Raw genomic sequence first — 26,422 nt, forward strand, 5'->3', positions numbered from 1 at the left:
TACTTTTCCCCCATTCTGTTTCCTTTGTTATGTTATGAACTGTTGTCTTGAAACTAAAAAATAAGTATGAGTGGGTATGTGTACTAATGCATTGTTTCCTAAATCTTAGTTGTAGAAAAAATGGACAATGTGACAGGTGGCATGGAGACATCTCGCCAAACCTATGATGACAAGCTCACAGCAGTGGAAAGTGACCTGAAAAAACTAGGTAACCTGCAAGATGCATGACCCACCCAGTTGCACCTGCTCTCTCTACTTTATATGAACAATGGAAACTTTTTAGAATGGTGCTGCTAGAATATTGCCTTTCTAGAAAATTCCCAGATGGATAAGGCTTTTTTGCATGTTATATGTTGAGTTTGCCATCATGATTTCATTCAAAGACTTTTCATTTGTAAAACGACAATTACCAATTTGGGGGTTGAATCCTGCCCCCCAAATTACTATGTGCCAAATTAGATCTGAAGATCCATCCTAACTAAAATGAACCACAAATACCCTTTATTAAAAATTGTTGGAAAAAAAATTGGTGGGGAAAATGTTTAGTAAATTCCTATTTGAAATGTTTTAAACTGTGTAGAATTATAAAAGTTAATTTACAAAATAAAATATTCCCATCTATTTTGTTCCTTGATTTTTGGTTTAATTAAAAACAATACTCGTGGTAATTTAAAAGGTTATTTCCTTCTAAGAATACCCTGCCCATTGTCCTAGAATCTGGTCAATTCTTCCTCTCTTTGAGAAAAAATTTCACCCAAGTTTATTGGTTGAAGTGCTGAGCACCAGTGCTAATTCCCTAGGACCCAGTTTTAATAGATATGTGGATTTTTACTAATGCAGAGAAGTCTGTGTATACCACAAATTTTATATCGTCCATACTATTTAAGTATCTTTGGGATCACTGACCTTGTCCCAACATTTCTCCGTACCATCAGTCTAAGAAGCAAACATTTCTTTTTCCAGGGGACCAAACTGGGAAGAAAGCTCTGAGCACCAACTCAGAACTTTCCACCTTCAGATCAGATATTCTAGATCTTCGTCAACAACTTCACGAGATTACAGAAAAAACCAGTAAGAACAAAGATACGCTGGAGAAGTTACAGGCGAGTGGGGATGCGCTGGTGGACAGGCAGAGTCAACTGAAAGAAACTCTTGAAAATAATTCTTTCCTTATCACCACTGTAAACAAAACCCTCCAGGCATATAACGGCTATGTCACCAATCTGCAACAAGATACCAGTGTGCTCCAGGGCAATCTGCAGAATCAAATGTATTCTCATAACGTGGTCATTATGAACCTCAACAACTTGAACCTGACCCAGGTACAGCAGAGGAACCTCATTACTAATCTGCAGCGGTCTGTGGATGACACAAGCCAAGCTATCCAGCGAATCAAGAATGACTTCCAAAATCTGCAGCAGGTTTTCCTTCAAGCCAAGAAGGACACCGATTGGTTGAAAGAGAAAGTACAGAGCTTGCAGACGCTGGCTGCCAACAACTCTGCCTTGGCCAAAGCCAACAATGACACCCTGGAGGATATGAACAGCCAGCTCAACTCATTCACAGGTCAGATGGACAACATCACCACTATCTCACAAGCCAACGAGCAGAACCTGAAAGATCTTCAGGACTTACATAAGGATGCAGAAAATAGAACAGCCATCAAGTTCAGCCAACTTGAGGAACGCTTCCAGCTCTTTGAGACAGATATTGTGAACATCATTAGTAATATCAGCTACACGGCTCACCACCTGAGGACGCTGACCAGCAATCTGAATGAAGTCAGGACCACTTGCACAGATACACTAACCAAACACACGGATGACCTGACCTCCTTGAATAATACACTGGCCAATATCCGTTTGGATTCTGTTTCTCTCAGGATGCAACAAGATATGATGAGGTCAAGGTTAGATACTGAAGTGGCCAACTTATCAGTGATTATGGAAGAAATGAAGCTGGTGGACTCCAAGCATGGTCAGCTCATCAAGAATTTTACAATACTACAAGGTAAGTACAGATTTTTATTTGGATTTGTATTAGTAACCTATTGCTCATAACAAATTACCCTGAAACTTGGCAACTTAAAATAATAAGTATTTATTATTTCATAGTTTCTGTAAATAAGGAATTCAGGAACAGCTTAGCAGGTTGACCCTGACTATCTTTCATGAGGTCATGGTTAAGGTGTTAGTTAGGTCTGCAGTCACTTAAAGACTTGACTGGGACTGAGAGTCTGTTTCCAATAGGCTCATTCACATGGCTTTTGACAGGAGGCCTCACCATGGGAAATTGCTCAAGTGTCTTTATAACATGGCAGCTGGTTGCCTTCAGAGGAAGTGATCCAAGAGAGAAAGCAAGACGGAAGCCACAGTGCTGTTTATGACCAAGCCTCAGAAGCCACACACTATCACTTGTACCATATTCTGTTCTTTAGAAATAAGTCACTAGGTTCAGCCCACACTCAGGGGAAAGGGAATTAAGTCCCACATCTAGAAAAGAAGTATAACTAAAGACATTCCATTAATTAGTTATTGATGAAAGATTGGTTAATTTGGATTTTCTCAGTACCTGAACTATTTCAATACCAATATAAATGGAGCTTCTCTGAAAGAAAGATTAATTCTTTAAGATCACACAGCTACCATTAGGGGGTTTCTGTTTCCAAATATCATGAACAGTCGGGTGGTTGGTCATTGCAATAACTGTAAGGCCATAGAGGATGGGAATGGTTTGACTTCTGTTTAAAATCTGAGTTTTACTGTCATCCATATAAATTGAAAATCCTGGTTAATTGAGGGACTGTGGTTCCATCAGAAACTGGAGAGATCCATTTCTATGTTCCCTTGAGTTCTTAGAATAACTCATCTTCTGGAGTAAGATTGAGCTTCCCTGTCTCTTTCTGACTCGTCTGGGGACTGCCCTCAGCAGTGAGGGAGCACCCATGGTTCCTTGCCATGTGTCTGTCTCCTAATATCACGACTGCTTCAGGGTCAGCAAGGGCATCTCACTCCACTCTGCTGAGATTGAGCCTTAAATAGAGTAGCCTCATCAAGGGAGTGACATCCCATCACCTTTGCCATAGTCTGTGGATTAGAAGCAAGTCTCAGGTTCCATGCTCAAGGTGAAAGGATTACCCAACAGCATGAGTCACTGAAGGGTCCCCTAGAGAGTGAAGTGACCAAACCTGAAGGAGTGGTCTGGAGGCAGGTCTGGATGACAGATGTCAGGACCCTGTTCAGCAGCTTTGTCAGTGGATGACCCCATAATCCAATATTTATGTGATACAAAACTATACACTAGCTCATGGATGATAGAATCATACTGGAGACGATTTGGGAGGTTGGAATAGTAACAATGATGCCAACCAAGTGACATAGATAGGGAACACATGGAAGATCTGCTCAGAGGTGGATGAGACCAAGCAGACACATGTTGATGGGGGGGTGTGGCTTAGAGGAAGTGTGCACCAAAAGCCCTGAGAGGATTTAGTTGACAGGAAGCAATTAAATGTGTCTTCTGGGGAAATGAATATGACTTTTTACTGTATTAATAAAAACACCATCTCCAAAATGAGGAAGATGATATCTCACTGTGTTAAATAGGCCTGGTTGATAGTGTTTACTTTGGGGGCCCCCTTTAAGAGGGACAGTCACAAGCCCAGCATGCTCAGAAAAATGGGACCCGGATGAGAGGATCTAGAAACTGTGTGTTGTGAAGAAGTATTGAGGACCTGCAGGAAAACCTGCTTAGTGGGGGACAGGGAAGCCATCTGCAGCAATTTAAAATGTATATGAGTTCTTGAAAGTGAAAGATTAATAGTTGTTTGTTAGAAGAAGATTTTTTCATTTTATAGAATGTTCTTTATAACAATCATTACCTTAAAAAAAAAAATGACTTCCCTGAGCAATGTGAGTGCTGCAACTCTGGAGGGACTGAGCAATTTTAAATCAGGAACATGACAGGTGTAAGTCATTCGCTGAAGAAGTGGGCCTTCAAAGGATAAGGAAGTTTTTCAATGCTTGGTCTTTTCTATTCTTTCTTATCCAAAATTCAGAACAAGGGCAGTTGGCAGCTGATGGGCATCCTCCTAAACTAAGAACTGTCTCAATGTCCCTTCTAATTGTGATATCTCAGACAACCCTACCAGGGTATTCTGGATGTTTTCTAACTATTAATTCCATGGTTTCATGATTTTATTAGCTTAATTGTTAGCTTGTCTTCTGCAAGGACATTTCTGACATATTTAGTTAACGACAGTGTGACTGGTTGGCAAAGTGTATGAAATGCTCACCATTGAAGATTAGTCCCTGGTTATTTAAGTGAGTTGTCATTTCCATGGTTATGGTTCACTTTATCAGCTAATCTTGTGAGAGTGTACAGAGTGCTTTTCACAAACCACGCCCGTGCCTCCTGAGGACAACTCTGTGAAAAGGGTACTTACGATGTTGCCAGTTTGTGAATAAAGAAATCAAGGCTTAAAAAGGTTTAAGTAACCTGCTCAAATTTACACAAATGATAAGTAGTTAAACAGGATTTGCATCTAGGCAGCCTCACACCATTAAGCCCAAGGGTAGTCACCGAACGTGTGTGCTCCTTGGCCACCCCAGCCTATAAAGTCTGGGAGTTGGGATTTTATTCTCAATGTGAGGCAGAGAGTTTAAGCAAGATGTTGACATGATCTGATTGATATTTTTCAAAGTTCATTCTGGGTGGTGGGGGAAGAGAATTATGGGGGAAATATGGAAGCAGGGTCCACTCGGAGTGTGGACCAGTTGTGGGTGACTTGGAATGGTAGCAGTGGAGATGGGAGAAGTGAACCTTCATTCAAGACAAGTTTGGAGGTAGATTAAAGGCTGCCCTGTCCTTAACCTGGCAAGGACTCCCACTCGGGGCTTTGTTTGTCCTGACTGGTTTCTCTGGCCATGCCCTCTCCAAGGTGAGGCGTCCACAGGTTCAGTGGGCTGGGAATGTTCCGAGTGGCTTCAGCCTGCTCTTCTTAAAGAGACGGCGAGTGGCTTCAGCCTGCACTTCTTAAAGAGATGGCTGTTTTAGGCAGCTGAACTCAGGGCTTCATTAAGGGCAAGTCAGTCAGAATTTCCTGGAAAGCATCAGAATATTTTTGAATCTTGCAGAGGGAAAGCCCACATGAGCCAGTGCTAATCCATCCTGCTTCACCCTGTTTTATCCATCTTTTCCTCATCCTCAGAGATGAGCTGTGCATGTGCAGAAAGAGGAAAGGTGCTAGGGATGAAGAAGCAAGGAAGGAAGTATCCGAAGCCAAATGATAGCTGGAAATCAGTGGTCAGTAGCAGGTTGAAACCTGACAACAGTTATCTCTATGTCAATAAACCAAAAAACATTAAGAAACCTTTTTATTGCTTTTACAAATAGCATAAAGACTTTTGGGACTTTTCGTTGTGTTTTTTGTTACAGGGGGGTTGAACCTAGGAGTGTTTAACCATTGAACCACATCCCAACCCTTTTTAGTTATTATTTGGAGACAGTTTTGTTAAGTTGCTGAGGACCTTGCTAAGTTGCCAAGGCTTGGCCTCAAACTTTTGATCCTCCAGCCTCAGCCTCCCGAGTTGCTGGAATTATAGGTGTACACCACTGAGCCTAACCCACCCAGTTTTATCCTAAGTATGTGTGCATCCTTTGCACAACCCAGCATTTCCCTCTCTGTTCTTCTAATAAGCTTTAATGGGTAAGACATCAGTCAGAACTAGGTTTGGGTACCAAGTTCCTCGTTCTCTCTGTGTCTCAGTTTCCTCCTCTTTGTGTGCCTTTTAGGGTTTCAAGGACTCAGGAAGACCATATAAAGTACTGAGTGCCGCGCTGAGTGTGGGGTTAGCATAACACCCTGGAGTGGACAAGTTCCGTTCCTTTTAAAGTTTCCTTTTTGGAATTAGGGATGGAGTTCAGTGGTAGAGCACTTGCCTAGCATGTCAGAGGCCCTGAGTTTGATCCCTAGCACTGCAAAAAATTAAAGATTTCTCACCTGCTATAGCTGCAGCCAATATGTTTTAGTGGAAAACAAAACACAGGTTCAGGTGCTTAAGGAATAAAATCATGCAGATTGGGTTAAGGCTGATTCTGCTGGCTTCCGGTGTCCCATCCTGGAGATAAATCAAACTCAAGTGCTGTCTTGAGTGAATCAAAACAAGTGTTTTGTTCAGTCCACATTTATGGGGTCTTTGCAATATGCCAATCACACTGCTTGACAAATTGTCTACTTTTATGGTTGCATCTCTTTAAGGTGGGAATTATTAGCATTCCCCATTTGCAGGAGAGGTAACCAAGGCACAGAGAGCCCAAGTAACTTAGCCAAGGTCAAACAGCTGGCAAATGGCAAACCCATACCCAAACCCTTCGTGCCTTGTACTGACCCAAGAGAAGGGACAGCGTGTTTGGGGAGATTAAAATGACAGAAAGTTTATTTTCAAAAGTGCAGTCAGCTAAGGCTTCAGTAAGCATTGACAGTTGAGCTGAGTCTTGAAAGATACATAGGAAGGTTGGAAGGACAGGGACCAAAACAAAGTGCAAGGAATATTGGGTAGGGGGCCTTGGTGTCTCCCATAGCCAAGGGTGTGGACCCTTATTCCACATGTCCTAGGCAAGACTTCATCTCTAGGGATCCTTGAGAAGAACCAGTGGAAGACAGAAGCTGGCCATGGCCAGTTAGTGAGAAACAATGGTTTAAATACACCCTCTCTGTGAACAAGGAGCTTTCCTGACTTTCCAAAGATGACTTTCTTAAGCTTGGGGGTCAAGAATCAAGTTATTCTTCAAAATGGTTGCCAAGTATTATCTTAAATTTTAAAAATGTGTATATTCTTTTTTATCTCACTGAAGCAGTGTTACAGGATACTATAAATTAGATCTGGAAAGTCCCCAAAAGACCCATGTATTAAAGTCTTGGTCCTTAGCTTGGTACTATTGAAAGATGATAGAACTTTCAAGAAGTGTGACCTCCTGGTCTTTAGGTCATTAGGGGTGTGCCCTCAAGGGACTGGGACACCAGTCTCTTCCTGTCTTCATGTTCTGGTCATGAGGTAAGGCTGGGGAGATAGCTCAGTTGATAGAGTGTTTGCCTCGCAAGCACAAGGCCCTGGGTTCAATCCCCAGTACTGCAAAAAAAAAAAAAAAAAAAAAAAAAAAAAAAAAAAAAAAAAAAATTTGGTGGTCATGAGATAAATAGTTCACTCCACCATTTCTTCCCAGCTCTCACGTTTCCCTTGCCTAGTGGCTTTACCCAAAGCAATGAAACCAATAGGTCATGGACTGAAACCTCTGAAACTGTAAGCCAAAATAAACCTTTCCTCTTTTTACATTAATTATCTCAGGTATTTTGCTATAGCAACAAACATAGGTGTTTAATAAATGTTTGATTAATTGCATTCGAAGTAGATTTTTTAATTTGAAGAAAAATGCATCAGATTACATCACTGTTTTCTTTCTACCTTGTCTGTCTCCCACCCTTACCACTGGAGGTTCTTAACATCAAGGCTCCAAGATTTTGGGTGGCAAAAAGAATTAAAGCAGTTTCTCTACTTTCTGTTAAGCACCAACAGATTTGTTGAAAGACAGATTTGAAACCTGTCTCTGGTGTAGGATGTAGGGCTGGGCACTTCTCAAGGCCTCCAGTTTGATTGCCAAGGCAGGAAAGCCACAGTGATTTGCCTTTCATCCAGTTTGAACTGCCTAAGGATCTAGTTTGCAAAGTTCCCATAGCTCTGGAGTCTGGGGAACAGGAGGTGGAGGTTTTGCTGGCGTTGCAAACACAGGGCTGTCCTGTTATGGTTGTTTTTAGCCATTTTTGGAGTTGGTGGGCAGGGGTAGCCTGGTCTTGACATTTAGTTATGTCCTCGACCAATTTGAAAGCAGAGCTCAGCGGTGCGTCCTCGTGGGCCATCGCATTGGCCTCTGCAGGTGGTGTTGCTATTTTCTCGATTCAGAATTCAAGTTGTTACTGCCCGAGCTCATAAATACTCTTTCATTCTTGGGGGCTTATATTTTATTTCGTTTTATTTTCACTTTAACAGCTGCCTGATCATAGATTCAAGGAAGACCTAAAAGCCTGAAACATCCAGATACTAACAAGTGATACCAACATCGCAGGTTCTATGGGAAAGCGTACCCAGCATTAGTGATCTGTTCTTATGAGGATCCAGTGTTGACTTTTAAAATGGTTTTAGCTCCTTTTCTCAATGATTATTTAAAAGGAAAAAAATCAAATGTCTAACCTGAGTCAGTGAGCAAGACATTATGTGAATCCCCTTATCTGTGTTCTCATAACCTAGCATCTGAGGGCAGGGTATCCTCTTCCTCACGGTTTTCCCAAGGCTGGAACAACTGTGGAGGAAGATATCAACAACTGTGCACTTGCCAAACTATCCAAAGCCATGAATACTAAGCTTTAGCTTATTAAGAGAGAGAGAGAGAGATTCTGTTTATCATGAACATTTATGATGCTTTATGTGAAAAAAAAAATGGGCTTTTATACTAATCCAGATGGAAAATCCATCACAAGTAGGATTTCAGATTTTTATCAAAGGCAAAACTAGCATCTTTATATCTATGAAATGAAATGGAATTAGTTGAAAAGAAAAATTTTGTTTTTCTTTTTGTTCGTTGGTTTTGGCTCATCATCAGCATTTTTTCACTAGACCTTTCTGAAATGCTATAGCCATTATGGGGGAACACATACATGCCACTTTCCTCACTATTAATACTTGGAACTACACAAGAAATTAACTTACTTAAAGGAGAAATAGCTGACAGCAAAAAAAAAAAGGTCCACCTTCCCTGTCTTTCTTAAATGACTTAGGCTGTTCAATGAGCTTCCCCAGGATATAAAGAAAAAATCTTGGATTGCAGACAAGGAGACTCAGTGGATCAGTTCTTAAGTGTCAGTGGAGTCAGGAAAGACAGATTCTCCCCACAGTAGCCCATAATGGCAGCCAGGGTCCACCCAAAACATACATGAGGTAGAGTTATCTTTTGGAGTAAGGGGCTGGGCAAGAATTAGGTCACCATTCCTCAAAAATCTCTCCTTTCTGATCTTTCACGTGTTCCAAAATGTTAGTTTTAGAGCTCTGCACTTTGAACAGTGATGCACATACAGTTGATAGACAGGGTGAGGTGCGAGGTGGGGAAGGGTCTCCAGTAGGACAAACGAGGACTGAAAGAGGAGGGAAATTTCTATTTGGAGTGACCTGGGAAAATGACATGTTGGTTGAGCAGGAATTTCAGATGGATACAGGCAGAGGGGATGCTAAGGGAAGAGAAGTGTGAATATGCAGAGGAGACCATGAATAGCCTTGATGTCAGATGGTCCAGTTGGGACTGACCATTCCTGAGAAAACGGGACTCAGAGCTGGGCTTAAGGAAGACAAGAGGCAGAGTGCAGTGAATGCAGAGGAATCAGGTAGGAAGATCAGCTAAGAGGCTACTGTAAAAATCTACCATAAAGAAAGAGGGGTCATGGCTGGGGTCATGGCTGGAATATCAGAGAGGGTAGTGATGGTGTGGAGGACGAGGGGACTGATGGAGGAAAACTGCTGAGCTCATGGTAACCTAAAGTTACCTCCTAGTCATTTGGTTCAAACTAGGATAGACTGATTAGGTTACAGTTCTCATAATCCAACAACTTTATCTCCAAATATTCTTGCATTAAAAAGAGCTTTTGGGGGGATACCAGTAGACTATTTTGATAATGGTGTCCTCCTAGATACATTCAGTTCAATAAAGACCTGAATTCATGTCCTAGCTCCACTACTACATCAAATGGACAGCTTCTCCCTGTGTTCTCACTTGGTCTCCCCTTTATGTGCGTCTGTGTCCTAATCTCTTTTAAGGACACAGAGTGGTTGAGGGCCTACTCAAATAACCTGATTTTAACTTAATTTCCTTTTAAAAAATTTGTTGTTTTTAAATATACATGACAATAGAGTGTATTCTGACATATTATACATATAAAGAATACAACCCATTCCAGTTAGGATCCCATTCTTGTGGTTGTACATAATGTGGAATTATACTGGTCATGTATTCACATATGAGCAAGGAAAGTTATGTCTGATTCATTCTACTGTCTTTCCTATTCCCCTCCCCTCTCCTTTCCCTTAAATCCCCTTTGTCTAATCCAATGAACTTCTATTCTTCTCCTCCCTACCTTCCCTTGTTATGGTTGGCATCCACATGTCAGACAGAACATTCAACCTTTGTGTTTTGGGATTGGCTTAATTCACTTAGCATGATATTCTTCAGTCCCATTCATTTACCAGCAAATGCCATAATTTCATTCTTCTTTATGGCTGAGGAATAGTACATTGTGTGTGTGTGTGTGTGTGTGTAATGTTTTCTTTATCCATTCATCTGTTGAAAAGCACCTAAGTTGTCTCCATAGCTTGACTATTGTGAATTGAGCTGCTATAAACATTGATGTGGCTATATCACTATAGTATGCTGATTTTAAGTCCTTTGAGTATAAACCAAGGAGTGGGATAGCTGGGTCAAATGATGGTTCCATTCAAGTTCTCTAAGGAATCTCTATACTGCTTTCCAGAGTAGTTGCACCAATTTGCAGTCCCACTAGCAATGTATGAGTGTACCTTTTTCCCCACAGCCTGGCCAACATTTATTGTTATTTGTATTCTTAATAATTGCCATTCTGACTGAAGTGAGATGGAATCTCAATGTAGTTTTAATTTGCATTTCTCTAATTGCTAGAGATGTTGAATATTTTTTCATATTTTTTTGACCATTTATATTTTTTCTGCTGTGAAGTGCCTGTTCAGTTCCTTTGCCCATTTATTGATTGCGTTATTTTTCTGGCGTTACGTTTTTGAGTTCTTTATATATTTTGGAGATTAACGCTCTATCTGAGTTGTGTGTGGTAAAGATTTCTCCCAATCTATAGGCTCTCTATTCAGGCTCTTAATTGTTTCCTTTACTCCTAAGAAGTTTTTTAGTTTGATACCATTCCATTTATTGATTCTTGGTTTTACTTCTTGTGCTTTAAGAATCTTATTGAGGAATTCGGTTCCTGAGCTGACATGATGGAGATTTGGGCCAACTTTTTCTACTAGTAGGTGCAAGGTCCCTTGGAAAGATCTCCCATGCTCTTGGATTAATATTGTCAAAATGGCCATACTACCAAAAGCTCTATACATATTTAATGCAATTCTTCTTAAAATTACAATGATGTTCTTCATAGAAATAGAAAAAACAGTCATGAAATTCATTCAGAAAAATAAGAGACCCAGAGTAGCTAAATAATCCTTAGCAAGAAAAGGAAACAGGAGGCATCATAATACCAGATCTTAAACTATACTACAGAGCTATAGAAACAAAAACAGCATGGTATTGGCACAAAAACGGACTTGAAGACCACTGGAACAGAACAGAAGACACAAAGACAAACCCACATAAATACAGTTATCTCATACTAAACAAAGGTGCTATAAACACACATTGTAGAAAAGATAGCCTCTTCAACAAACAGTGCTGGGAAAACTGGAAATCCATATGTAGTAGGTTGAAATTGAACCCCTGTCTCTCACCCTGCATAAAACTCAATTACCTTTTTAAAGTCCTGTCTTCAATTACAGTCACAACCTTAGGTACTAGAGATTGTGACTTCAACATGAATTTGGGAGGGGGGAGACAATTTAGCCTACAACTATACCCAACAAATAACAATCAAATAAGCATTCCTCAATGTATATATTTAGTTAGATTCTTTTTAAATTTAGGATTGCATAAGAAGACAAATTCTTCATATGCTGAAACTCACAAAGGACTTCATGTTTGTGTCATTCACTTTTTTTTTTTTTTTAAATATTTTAGGTCCTCCTGGACCCAGAGGTCCAAAAGGTGACCGAGGATCTCAGGGCCCCCCTGGTCCAACTGGCAACAAAGGACAGAAAGGAGAAAAGGGGGAGCCTGGTCCACCTGGCCCTGCAGGCGAGAGAGGCCCCATAGGACCAGTTGGTCCCCCTGGAGAGCGTGGTGGCAAAGGCTCCAAAGGCTCGCAGGGCCCCAAAGGCTCCCGTGGGTCCCCTGGGAAGCCTGGACCTCAAGGACCCAGTGGGGACCCAGGCCCCCCAGGTCCACCAGGCAAGGATGGACTCCCTGGCCCCCAGGGTCCTCCTGGCTTCCAGGGACTGCAGGGCACTGTGGGGGAACCTGGAGTGCCTGGACCACGGGGGCTTCCAGGATTGCCAGGGGTGCCAGGCATGCCAGGACCCAAGGGCCCCCCGGGACCCCCAGGCCCATCAGGAGCAGCAGCACCTCTGGCCCTGCAGAATGAGCCAACCCTGGCACCAGAGGCCAATGGTAAGTCTGAGCCCTCCTTTCCAGTGGGGGTTGGGGAACGGGTGGTGAGCGTGTTCACACTGGACTAATCCCCACACTGACACCCCCTCCCACCATGTTATTTACCAGTGACGCACCATGGCGGCCATACACATCCCCTGCCACTGTAACAGGCTTTGACCGAGGCAGGTCACTCACCAGCCACCACCCAGTGCTCTAGCATTGTTTGTTTGGAGGAGTGGGGCTCTCGAAAGGCCAGTGCATCCTGGACACTTCCTTCATGGCAGCCTGCAGCTGGCCACTCCCTGCCATCCTGTCCTCATTTTAGTCTCTTCAAGCTGGGGACAGACAGTGCCCTCAGTTAACTTCATCAGCCTGCAGATGGGATTTCTGTGTCGATGCCCAGATTCCATTTCTTTTTAAGAAGGTGTCACGGTGCCCTTTGGTCCCTTGACAATTCCACCTTTGGCAAATGTGTAATTGGTTAGCAACCAAGCCTGTGACACAACCCCCATTCCACTTGATTTCCTCCAGTGAGACTCCGAGTTACCTTTGCTGTTCTATGAGCCGGGGGTAGTTCTGGGTTTTCACATCCAGTTGTTCATAGATTCCAGATGATTCCAGACTGATGATATACATCTGTGCCTGCCCTGTTTTCCATTGTTTCTGTTATTTCTGTCACTGTGAAGACTAATCCAGGCACAGAGGAATAAAAACCCAGTCATAGACATTCCCAGATTATGTGGTTTTTACTACCATGTGCTCTACTAGTCCACGTGTGTGGACTAGTCTTTACTCTAAGCTTGTCTGTGAACATCCCCATACAGGGACCATCGAAATACTCCTGGCTTGTGAGTGACATGGGCTGCAGCTTTGGCTTCCTAACCATAGTTAAGAGGGTGGGTGCATTCTGTGTGTTTTTAATAGGTGTTTTAAACCTTTGGATTCCTAGGCTGTCCACCTCACTGGAAAAACTTCACAGACAAATGCTACTATTTTTCGGTGGAGAAAGAAATTTTTGAGGATGCCAAACTTTTCTGTGAAGACAAGTCTTCACATCTCGTTTTCATAAACACAAGAGAGGAGCAGGTATGTTTGCCACACACTTGGTGGAGGAAAACTATAATTTAAGGATATCTTACATCAGGAAATTGCATGCTTGCTGGGGAGTCGAAAGTATCAAGAATTCATAGTCACATAAACATAAACATGAACGGCTACATTATGGAGATATTTTATCTGGTGACTGGAAGGACTGAGAGCATTGGAATTCTGTCTTTTTTCATGCTTCCACCTGGGAGAGAGGGTATCTGGAGTCTGGAGATGTGCAGCTCCTCCCAGTGGCTGTCGGGAGAGTTGCAGTGCAGAGAAGCTTGAAGTCTGTGGAGAGAGGCAGACACAGAGCACTGGAGGGCTGGGGCGTGGAAGGCTGTGAAGGACCGGACATTTGGCCCCAGAGGGGTCAGGGAGAGCACAAAACGCCAAGGAGGAAGTAGGGCCCACATGTGACAACGATAGGAACCACTTAATAGACCCATACCATGTGCTAGGCACTTTGAAGGCATTTTCTATTTTAATACTTGTGAGAGGAAAAATGTCAAAGCCCCCAAAACAGAACTGAATGAAACAAGTGCAACAGAAAGAGGGCAGTAGAATCCAGGTGCACATTTTGACACATGTCCTTTTTCGATTAGCAAAAAATTCCTTCAGACACCTGTGCCACGAAATAGTAGTCTGTCTACACTGATTTATTTTTCAGCAATGGATAAGAAAGCAGATCGTGGGCAGAGACAGCCACTGGATCGGCCTCACAGACTCCGAGCATGAAAACGAATGGAAATGGCTAGATGGGACGCCTGTGGACTACAAGTGAGTGTTGGGGAGCTTCCACTTGGTGGTCAGATGGGTACTGTTCTGGGTTGGCACCTCTTGCCCATCTTCCTAAGTTTCTTCCTTAACGACTTAGATTCTAGGCCCCCCTCCCCAAGGCAGGCTCCTGGTACCAGGTGTGTATTTCCACTAGGGGAACCATGGTTGACACTTAATATGTCATTGAAAAGGGTTTTTCCTTTTTCTTTTTTCTTTTTTTTAAGATTTTTTTTCACAGTACCTTTATCCTATTTATTTATTTTTATGTGGTACTGAGAATCGAACCCGGGGCCTCACACTTGCTAGGCAAACCACTGAATTACAGCCCCGGTCCTCCCCTTTTCTCTTGATGGAGTTTTGTTTTTGTTTTTTTCATTTCTAAGAAAAGAATCATGAAACTTATAAAAACCTATGAAAGTACCACAGTGTGGTACTTCTGGTCAGGGTGTTTTCTTTACATGCTGTCAGGGGGATAATGAAGCCCAGCAACCTTGGGCACCTTCAGTGTTGATCCCAGATGTGTTTCTGAGGACTTCAGGATGATATTGACCTCCACGAGGCTACTGACCAGAGTGAGATTATGAAATACAAGTTTTTGATGCTTCTACATGTGGGAAGCTTATATGCACTGCAAAATTGCATTACAGTGTCATCATCGCCTAAAGGTTTAAAGATTCCCTGTACATCCCAGGTGACCTGAGCTCTATAAAAGTAGCAAAAACACTGGAAGCACTTTGCAGTACCTTCTCACATCTCCCAGTTATACAGAAGATTCCAGAGTCACCTCCTACCCAGCCAGGGGTGTCAGCTCCCTCCCTAATCCTATCCAGGGGTCTAAGGATGACTAAATTCTACAAATTTGAATGTCACTTCTCCCTACTCTGACCTTGCCTCTTCTAGATCAGGAGATGCAACTAACTGTCCCAAATGAGGCCGAACTCATAAAAATCCACCTCTGAGAACCATTAGTTTGCTGAAAACAGAGAAGCCTGGCTCTGCAGAGGCTCCAGCAGACCCTAGAGGTCAGCACATAGAGAGCGTCTAAGAGCAGCTTGGCCCCTGGGGCTGTTCCAGGCCAGGAGAGGAGAAGATGAGGGTGGTCTGGGTTTTAGAGTGTCACAGGAATCCAGGCACAGACCTGTATTGGAGGAGTGGCAGTGGAGTCAGAGGTGATGGAGAAACCAGATAGAGTTTTTAAAATGCCTCTGCATGTTTACAGGCATGCTCATGGATAGACAGGTGACTTTGTACTTTTAAATTCTCCACATGAAGAACACGATTTCAGGATGCTTCTGGAAACCAGAATCAGGTCATCTCCTAAAAGAAGAAAAAGGGAACCAAATATTGAGGTGGGACATTTGAAGAGTTTAGTTCTGCCCTGGAGGTGAACCTCACACTACCCCCGAGGGCAAGTGGATATCTGCACCTGTCACATTCTCTGTCTGCTCTTCTGCACCTGTCCTTGGGGAAAGGAAGCTGTGCCCAGGCATACTCTGGCATTCCAGAGTTCCCTGGCACCCCAGCAGGAGCACCCAGAATAGCAGGGATAAGCTTCTAGAGACTTAAAACAGTTGTGGGTGTTGGCATCTAAAACAGGAGCCATGGAGGTTCGCAGGTGGGAATGGGAAGCAGAGGTTATTAGCGGAAAAGACAAATCTTTTTTTTTTTTTGACAGCTGAGATCCAGGATATTTTAAGGGACTTGAAGAGAGCTAAGAAAAAAAAATCCATCTCCTGCACTTTTCTCACTGGCATGAATGGAAAAAAGGTCTGGGTTAGACTCACTAAGAAATTCAATCTTAAGCCTTCCTCCAAGAAAAAACTGAATTGGCCCATATGGAATGGATTGAGCTGGAACTGTACTGTCCTTGCCAGCTCTCCCAAGGTGAGGCTCTGCTCCTTTCCTCTGGGCTTCAGCAAGACTCGTGTGATTTGGAAGGAGAGTGCCCACATTAGTACCCAGTCCCTGAGAAGGATTTCATCACCAGCCACCTTACTAGGAACTCTTCCCCAGCCGCAGCCACCCTGGAACCCTCTGCTAGCTCCGGCTCCTACACCCCAGCCACAGCACAGACTCTGTGTCTCATTTTCCACCCAAAGGAATACATATACAAGTATAAATCCCCAGGATCAAATTCTAAAGCAAGAATAAATTAGGCAGACATCGTATGAGGTCTCAATAACTGAAGGCTAATTTAATTTGACATATAATAATAAACACTGCACAGGCTAGAAAGAGCCAGTACAGTCAAGGAGAGGAGAGAGAGCACGTGCATTGGAATCAAGTGAGATCTGGGTTCCAGGCCCTCGACCTGATGTTGCGAGGTCCCCTGGGAGTTACTCAGTCACGCAACATCTCAACATCCCCAGGTATAAAATGAATTTGACAAAATAGTTGGGCCAGTATTTTAAAAATTCAGTGAGATTTTATATACATATATGTGTGTGTGTGTGTGTGTATACACATACACATATACATATGTATACATATATACACATATACATACACATACATATATACATATGTATACCTATATACATATATATGCATGTATGCATATATATTCACATGGATATGAATTTCTTAGTGAATCTATCACAGGCCTATTTTGACTCTATGGCAGTGAGAAAAGTGGAAGAAATGGATTTTTTTTTTTTTTTTTTTTTTTTTTACTTAGCTCCCCTCAATTCCCTGTAAAAGATTCTGGCTTTCTTGACTGACAGAGAAATAACTGTATCTTACCTTTAATTTCTGTCTCTCATTCCCACCTCCAATCCTCCACTGCTCCTGCTTTCAATGCTAACACCCAATAATAATTATATATCTATATATGGTATTTTGTACATTGTCTACAATGGGGGACTTGAGAAAGATCTGCGAGTATTGGTACTATTATTACTATTATTGTCATAATCAGTATACCATCATAGTTTGCAATAATGGATATATCATCAGAGTAGAATACTATCTGGAATTTCTATATTGTACAGTGTCCTGATTGAGATGTCACACAGAGCATCTCACTCAAGTCTCATAAGAGTTTTGTAGAAAAGACAAGAAGAGTAAAATATCCTGTCGTGGCATAGGAATAGAGATGGCTTCCCCAGTTATCCCCAGATGCTTCTCCGCCTATTCAGGTCCAGCTTTACCCTCCTCCTCTTTGTTTCTGAGGGCTCCAAGGATAGAGCCTTCCACCTCCCTTTCTCTTGCCACCAGCATTGATTTCTGATCTAGAGATCACTGGAGACCATTATGAACAAGTATACACCAACACATCAGATAACTTAGATAACTAGAAATATACAACCTACCAAGAATGAATCAAGAAGAAATAGAAAGCCTGAAGAAACCAGTAACAAATAAGGAGATTGAAGTAGTCATTAAAAACCTCCCAGCAAAGAAAAACCCAGAACCAGAGGCTTCACGGCTGAATTCTACTCAACATTCAATGAGGATCAACACCAGTCCTCTTAAACTCTTCCAAAATCCAGAAGTAGACAGCCCTGGCGCCGTGCCTCCAGGCCTCGCTCAAGCCACAGAAGAACTAAGTGCCATAGCTTTCCTCTTACCCTTTTCCCAACACACACACGGCTCTTCTGAAACTGTTCAAGGGTTTTGTGGTGGTTGTTAAAGGGGAAATAGTCAAGAGATAAAAGACTCCCTTGTCAGCCTCACTCTGCTGTTCACGCTGAGACCCGCTCAAGAAGAGCAGTACTGGAATAAACAGACAGAAGTCAACACTGATATGGAATAGATGCCAAAAGCTTGGGGACAGACAGACCTGAATCCGGTTTGTATCCTATAAACATAAAGCCTGACTCACCGAATCTCACACTATTTCTGCACTGGAGCAAGACCAGTAAGGGAAAAGGATCGTGAGTAGCACTCTGCAGTAGCTTGGGACAGTGCTCAGGCTAGGTCCTCAGTGCAATTTCAATGCAAAGACTGAGGATGATTTTGAGTGGCAAGATTTCTTTTGCCAATGAAGGACATGGTTTTTAAAAATAACCCATCAGCAAATTGTAGCATTAAAAATAAATGATGAACCAACCATCCTTTCTGAAGAAGAGGCAGTTAGACATCTTCCAATCACACACATTCACATATAAACACACAGTTCTGTTTTTCTCATTTCACTACATACCTGTGAAAATGTGATTCCTGGCCAGCACCTGCCCCTTGACTGGAGATCGGGGCCCATTCACAGTCCTGAAATAACTTTTGGTGAATTATCCTGAAGTGTCCATTGTGAACCAGCCTGTGTGCTGGCCTGTGGGGTCTTTTTGGGCTATAGAGGCAACAATATGAGTGAGAGGTGTTTTCCTTGTTCTCAGGTGTAAAAGCAGATTTTCAGGCTGTCATGATAAAGGGGATATGACCCTAAAAGGGGAATAGTGGGGATCTGAAGGAGAGTTCAATATACTTCTCTCAGTAAATGATAGAACAGGTAGATAGAAAATTAGTATGGATGTAGTAGACATAATCAACTAACTTGACCTAATTAACATTTATGAGACATTACCACCAACAACCGCAAATTCTTCCTTTTCAAGTGCATGTGGTACGTTCACCAAGATAAACTATATAGAAGGACATAAAACACGTCTCAATAAAGTTAAGAGAACCAAATTACACAGAATGTGTTCTCTGGCCAAAATTTTTAAATTCAAAATTGATAACAGGAAGATATCTGTAGAATTCCAAATGTTTGGAAATTAAATGAAACAGACCTAAGTAAGCTACAGATCAAAGAAGAAATCACAAAGGAAACATGAATGTTTTTAAAAATGAGAACACAACCTATCAAAATTTGTGGTGTGCAGCTACAATAGTATTTAGAGGGACATTCATAGCTTTAAAATGTGTACCTTGGAAACATTTTTTTAAAGGTTAGAAATCAAAGATCTACACTTCCATTTTACAAGGGTAGAAAAAGAAGAGCAAATTAATCTCAAAATGAGGAGCACAAGGCCCTTGGGCCCAGCACTACACAGATACAAGATAAATGGAAGGAAAGAAATTTTCAACACAGAAAAAGTAATGAAATGTAAAACAACAGAAAGGATCAGTGACACTAGGGGCATATCAAAGCAAGTATTTCTGCTGTTCGTGGAATAAATGTTGGTATATCATTTGGTGACTTGTCATTTTTAATGAAGGTTGTTTGTGCTGGGCAGAACTGGATATGTATAGGACTTAAGGGCTGCCCACCTGCTCAGGACAGTAAGTCTTGCCTACTGTGCTTGCAGTTGCTCACCTGAAATCACCAGAGATGTAGGAGTTTTCCTAAAGGTTTCCGCAAACACTTGCATCTCTTATTCCCCACTGTCTCCTCTGTTCTGTCCATCTGGACATCATCTGTCAAGTTTTAAGTAATAGCTTTCATTTTCTCTCACAAAGCTCAGACATGGATTGCTTTCCGTCCATGCAGACTGCTACATATCATATGATATGTTGTACTTTTACAATATAGAGCCATAGGAAGGCAGGAACTAGAAGAGAATCCTCTAATTCAGTAATAGCCCATGCCAGTCCACATTTCCCGTTTCTGCCAGAGTGGCACTGGTTGAGGCTAAAGGAGAGGAATCCTCCACGTCTCCCTTGGATTGGGAGAATGTTCTACTGCAGAGAAACATTTCTCATCACTAACTTTTTCCTATTTTGAGGCTCAGCCCTGACCAATAGAGGTTTCTTGACCATGTGACCTCAATCTTGTGGTCAATGAGAAAGTAGTAAGTTGTGAGGTTGGAAGGAACTCTTCCCAAGATTGGGAACATGTTTTCTGCCCACCTTAGAATGACCCTAAAATCTGGGAGTGCTTGGTACCGCTAGCTGGTGTGCTCTTGTGTTTCCGGCTCAATGGAGATGGCTGCCCAGGTGTTTCCGAGGTTCCTGGCATATTTGGAAGTATATGTGTTGCTACCTCGTTACTTCTGTGATATGGGTATTGTAATAGGGGATTCAGGGATTTTCAGCACAGGTTTCAATCTTTTTTTTTTTGCAGAATCTTTCCAGGTTAAGGTGCTATTTAAGCTGACATTATTTTGCAAAACACAACACACACTGTTTATCTGACATGTTCTGTTCCATTCTGTTGTAAGTACACAGACCTTGGGGTTTTACCACATGTCATTCCAGGGGATTATAGCTATTCCAGAGAGATGCTTTGAGACTTGGAGTGCTCAGTTCACAGGATGAATTGCCCTACTGCTGGCTTCTGTTTACCCCACCTCCCACTCATGCTGGCCCAGCTTTTAGTCCTAAGAAAAGCCTTGAGCTCTATATGTAAAGAATTCTAGTGACCTAGAAAAACAAATGGATATAATCCCAGTGGCCCAGGAGACTGAGGCAGGAGGATCATGAGTTCAAAGTCAGCCTCAGCAAAAGTGAGGCACCAAGCAACTCAGTGAGACCCTGTCCCTAAATACAAAATAGGGATGTGGCTCAGTGGTCAAGTGCCCCTGAGTTCAATCCCGACCAGTACCAAGAAACAAACAAACAAACAAAAGAAGCCAAATGGAGAACAGTGATGAAGCTATCTCCTTATCACTTGGTTATCTTTCAGTCTAGTCTATAACCATCTTTTAGCAACTTAGCTTGAAATAACTTAAAAGAAAATGCAATATAAAACAGGTATTCTAAACTCAAAGAAGCCATAATTAAAGTTTGCCAATTAACAGAGAAACCAAGAATATCAAGTGTTCCATTCAGGAGTTGTAGATCTCAAATTTTGTAAGCAGAATTAGAATCAATCCCCCTCATGTTACAAGCAGAAATGAATGAAATGTACATTAACAAGATCAAAACTGCTCAGGTATCATTGACACTTCCAGGGGTGTCCTGCAAGGTGGACAGAACTGTTTTTAAAATCTGGAGACACGTATTTGGGCCTGGGGGTGTCAGTTGCTTTCCCACCTATTGACAATAAACTTCACTTGTCCTTTCCTCCTGCCCTCTGGTTTGGGGGTCATATCGTCAAAAGCTATAGGGCAATGAGTACCCCTTGGGTGACCCCAGGGCAACTTTTGTCTGGTGAGTAGTGATGCAAAGTACCTACTGCAGCTGTTCTTCCTGACCCACCACGTGAGGCCAGCTTGTCCTCCTGGGCAAAAACCACAGCTTCTGGGTGTGAACCTGCATCTTTAAAAAAAGAGTTTGCCTTCAAGAACAGAGTCCGGAAGCACAGCTAATTTACTGAATGAAAACAGAATCAAGAACTGTTAGCTCTGGCAGAGTCCAAGGGAACTCATCCTAAAGAGAACTCATTATGAAGAATCTCCCTTAAAAAGGCAGTGAAATACGTGAGTCATTTTCAGTAAGGTTAAATTACTCTTTATTTCTAAAACAGTCAACCATCTACCTCTAGCCAGAAACCCGTAACCAGTTGTTCATTAGTGTAGGTTCTTGTAAATGTGTATCAAGGGTCTGTCTCTTCCTTGATGCTTTGACGTGTGAGGGACAAGGTATCTATGTGTACAAGCATCCCTCTGAGTTCTCACAAGCAAGCACACATGTGAGACAGAGCATGCACACATGCACCCTACATACGTCCCCAGAGGTCAGCATTCCAATACACATTAGGAAGTCATTCATCTAATTGTGTCACAAAAAGGACTCGCTCCCTCAGCCTTGTGAAGAAGCTCCATGAGCCGATTTCATCATGGCAGAGATAACAAGCCTGCAGGGAGATGTTGTGTTCCCCACAGGCCTGCAGAACCGCTGCTTCTGATTCCAAATGAGAGTATGCCCTGCTTTCAAACAGTGCATTTTTGTTCCAGGACAAACAACATACTTCAAGTTGTTTGTTTGTTTGTTTGTTTGTTTGTTTTTTGTTTGTTTTACATTCCTCTGCTTCCAGTAAGCAAAGCAAACCTCTACATTCCTATGCAAATGACACTCCGTCTCTGTTTCCTTAAAAGAAATTGGAAAGCCGGACAACCAGATAACTGGGGTCAGGGCCATGGGCCAGGAGAAGACTGCGCTGGGTTGATTTATGCTGGACAGTGGAATGATTTCCAGTGTGAAGACATCAATAACTTCATTTGTGAAAAAGACAGGGAGACAGGTAAGCAGTGGATGGGATTGACGAGGGCTGCAGAGCTCATGTCCTGTTTCAGAGGCAAAGGTGGCGAGGAGAAGGACTCCAAATGCAGGCTCTTTCATTAGGTTCCTGACCTGGTTCTGCTGCTGATTATTAATCTTAGGGAAATAGCAATAGGATCTTTTTCACTGGGTTGTTGTGAGGACTTAAATAAGGTAATAAATGTGCCATATATGTAGGAAGTACTCTATAAATATCAGACTAACTGGCCCAGGTCAACGGCTTATAATATTGTCACATAATATTGTTCTTTAATATGGCACCAATGTCATGTCTGGTGTGTGTGCACATCCATCCACATTGGTCAAGCAGTCAATTCCATGTGTATTTATTGAACATCTACTATAGGCCAGTGTTGTGCTGCGTAATGTAGGGATAGTCTGTATCTCTTATAAGAGGTCTTTGAAGATTTTCTTGACTTCAAAAGTCACTTATCTAAAACTTTATTTAATATATTACCCTCCTCACCATTACCCTATGTAAATGTCTGATTACACAAATGGTATGCCTCTACTTCATGTACAGAGAAACAAGTTGTACCCCATTTGTTTTAAATTTAAAAAAAATTTTTTTTTAAATTTTTTTAAATGTATTACCCTCTTCAGAATGGGGCATCAGCCTGGTATAAGGAATCACACCCATAATCCCAACTACTCTGGAGACTGAGGCAGGAGGATCAAATATTCCAGGCAAGCCTCAGCAACTTAGCAAAACCCAAAAACATTTCAGAATGGTCATCTTAGTTTTCTTTTCTTTTCTTTTCTGGGAATTGAACTCAGTGTTGCTTAACTAAGGAGCTACATCCCCAGCTCTTTTAAATTTTCTTTGAGATGGGGATCTCACTAAGTTACTGAGGCCGACCTCTAGCCTGTGATTCTTCTGCTTCAGCCTCCCAAGTTACTGGAATTATAGAAGTGTGCTGCTATGCCCAGTCTCTTTTTTTTATTCATCAGAATTAGATTTTGTGGTGGGGGATTAAGGAAATGAAGAAGGAATACTAATAAGTATGGAATTTCTTTGGGGAATAATGAAAATCTTTTCTACCTTAGGTTATTTCTAATGGGAACAAACTTGTGGAAAACACTGAATTAAACACTTTAAATGGATGAATTTTATGAATTATATTGCAATAAAACTGATAAGTGTTTGACCAAACCCTTAAGTATATTTTGTTTTGATATTTTTGGAACTCTCCGGGGTTCAGATTATCCATATACCCACTTAGCAGACAATTCTGAATACCTCTGATGTGTCAAATATTGTTCCAAGTGATAGGGATCACAGAATAAGGAACTATGTGTACCCTGGTAAATTGAGGGGAGAAATGTGAATATTTAAATAAGAGATTGCAGTCAATGCTAACAACCCAGATTTGTAATTTGTGTACTCGTTTGACCTTTTGAGATTTGAATAGGGATTAGGCTTCCTCCAGAATAGATCCCTTCAAAACAAAATTTAGGGATTGGGGACGTAACTCAGTGGTAGAGCACTTGCCTAGCATGTGTGAGGCCCTGGGTTTGATTCCCAATAGCGCAATAAAAGAAAAGAAATTTAGCTTTTACTTAATCTGAATAAGAATTTCTAGACCATATATATATATATATATATATATATATATATATATATATATTTAGTTGTAGATGGACACAATACCTTTATTTATTTATATGTGGTGCTGAGAATCGAACCCAGTGCCTCACACGTACTAGGCAAGTGCTCTTCCATTGAGCCACAACCCCAACCCTAGACCTTTTATTTAAAAAAGAAAATGTTCAATGATGTGTTCTAGAATCTTTCCTAAAGATTTCTCCTCTAGGAAACATTAACTTTATTCTTTAAGCAAAACTAATGTCCATCCTTACTTTTCTCTTCCAGTACTATCATCTGTGTTATAATGGACTGTGATACCATAACATGAACACATTTCCAGACAGTTCCTCAAAGGCAAAGGATGCTCCTCCTTTCTGATTTCATCCCCTTCTCACCAAATTGGGGGAAGGGAAGCACTGCAAGCTAAGTACTGAAGAAAATTGACGACTAGTGTTTGCCATTACCCAAGGACTTGGGAACGAAAATGTTCCCCCAGTATGAGATGTCAATTGTCAGTGTGAAGATGGACTGAATCACGTAGATTTTTCTCAGCCAATAACCATACAATTATGCAAATGTTACCTTCCAACATGTGGATTGCTTCTATCAGAAAGACCATCATTGGTTGTTGAGCTATAGGAAGAACTTAAATACACTGTGTGAACAGTACCTTACATTTCTAAGATCCCAAATGTAGGAAAAATATGCAGACATACAGATATATAGGCCAACTCTTAGTAATAATATGAAATATACTTAAAGAGCTTTTAAAACTTTGTATTTTTGTACAAAATATTTGCCTTTTACAATTATTTTCCCTTTTATTGTCATTTTACCAATATAATACATGGAGCCAAAGAAAACAACAATGGTACTAATCAAACATCCTAGGGTTTTTGTCAGATTTAATTATACCCAATGGCAAATAATTTTTTCAGTTGTGGTTTAAAAATATAATTAAATTTATGTGTGTATATATATATATATATATATTTTAATGTATCATTTCCTCAGAACAGTGAATCTCTTGAGGTGTCTAGAAATATCCTTGCAAGTTTTGCTGGTATAAATCAAGCCTGAGCACATACATGGCTCAGTCTAGCGGGCTCTGTCTTCAGCCCATCAGGTGTCGCCACCTTTGTGGTGTGTCTGGCCAGCCCCAGAGGAAGAGGTCAACTCAGGTTGTGCTTTGGCTTCATGATGGTGGAGCAGGGGTGGTGGAGAGGCATCTGCTGGGAAGGTTAGAGCCCCTGATCTGGATGTCTAGAAGGCCCTATTTCATGGCTGATATGTGAATACACGTGGTATCAGGCCCACACCAGAGCTGATACTAAACAGAGAGTATGGCATCACATCAGCCAAAGGCAGAGATACTGGAAAGATGGGAACAGCTATATGCTACCTGGAACATTGGTTGGTCTGAAATCAGGTTCCAAAGACAACTCCAAGGCACATGCACAATGAAATACAAAAATAAACTTCCTCCGAGAATTTTTCCTTCAAGCCCATCTTCCTTCCACTCCTTGTCTTACCTTTGAAAAGTCTACCATGAAAAGTGCTGAAGTGAGGCGCTGAGTGTAACTGATGCTCAGAGGGAAGATCCCATCCAACAGTTTCCCTCTCCCCACACCCCAGGGTCTTCCCAGCAGTGCTGCTACCTAACCCAGAAAAAGAATAAACTGTTTGACTTTCACACCTGCACCTGTGTTGCTTTGTCTCTGATCACCATGTGCGCCTTTTCACAGCTGGGAAAACCATCCCCTTGGCAACTTTATGCTCTGCTGTGCTGTCCAGGTGGCTTGGTCAGGCTATCAGGACACAGTCTTATGAGCTTAACAGGCAGAAGCCTGTGACATGAGGCTGGCAGTGGACTCTTAAGAGTGCTTCAGGCTCAAGAATCTTTTCAGATTAAATTCAGTCCTCTTTTTTATGCTATTCCTGTTTTTCAGTGTTAATTAAGGTTTGTCTTCAGAAGAGGACCAAGAGTGTCATTCAGTGGTATAGCTCTTGCCTAGTGTGCATGAGACCCTGAGTTTGATCTCTAGTCCCACAAAAGAGAAAGAGAAAAGTTGGGAGTGTCTGATACCATCACCAAAGTAGGTGATGCCACCTTCCAGTTACAGTTGTTCCTCTCCCAGCTTAATAACGACTTACCCAGTGCTTAGCATTTGTCACGCACTGTACTGTAGGCCTGTCACTCACTGCATCCCCTCATCCTAACAGCCTCATGAAGTGGACCTGTTAACCCACCCCATTTCACAGACGCCAGAACTTGGTGTGGGACATGGTTTTCTAAGTCACACCATCATCACTGTGCATGGGAAACAGGGTTCAGACCCAAGCTTTGAAAAGTGTTTTCCTTTCTTCAGGAACCAGGGTCCTTCTTTGTAACACACTGAATGATAAGGCATGATGAGATGCCTCGTGGACATCTCTCTGTACTTACTGTTTACGTAGCAGGTTTCTATGAACTCCATGACAACTATGTTCTTGGGAAAGAGAGATTTAGTAAAATAGGATGTGGTCGTCAGGCACCTGACT

At 41.8% G+C, this 26,422-nt stretch overlaps 1 protein-coding gene across 1 annotated transcript in view; it reads left to right on the plus strand.

Annotated features, from left to right (window-relative positions):
• The window catches only part of Colec12 (collectin subfamily member 12), a 178,172-nt gene extending 152,592 nt beyond the window's left edge, over positions 1–25,580 (plus strand). The window contains exons 4-10 of the mRNA XM_047526956.1: positions 110–208; positions 964–2,010; positions 11,854–12,342; positions 13,274–13,410; positions 14,081–14,190; positions 22,110–22,255; positions 24,167–25,580. Of these exons, the coding sequence (XP_047382912.1) occupies positions 110–208; positions 964–2,010; positions 11,854–12,342; positions 13,274–13,410; positions 14,081–14,190; positions 22,110–22,255; positions 24,167–24,186 (2,048 nt within the window). The 3' untranslated portion in view covers positions 24,187–25,580. The remainder of the gene's footprint in view (positions 1–109; positions 209–963; positions 2,011–11,853; positions 12,343–13,273; positions 13,411–14,080; positions 14,191–22,109; positions 22,256–24,166) is intronic.
• Positions 25,581–26,422: the final 842 nt, after the last annotated feature.

The sequence above is a fragment of the Sciurus carolinensis genome, chromosome 15, assembly GCF_902686445.1.
Source record: "Sciurus carolinensis chromosome 15, mSciCar1.2, whole genome shotgun sequence".
NCBI classification, from domain to species: domain Eukaryota; kingdom Metazoa; phylum Chordata; class Mammalia; order Rodentia; family Sciuridae; genus Sciurus; species Sciurus carolinensis.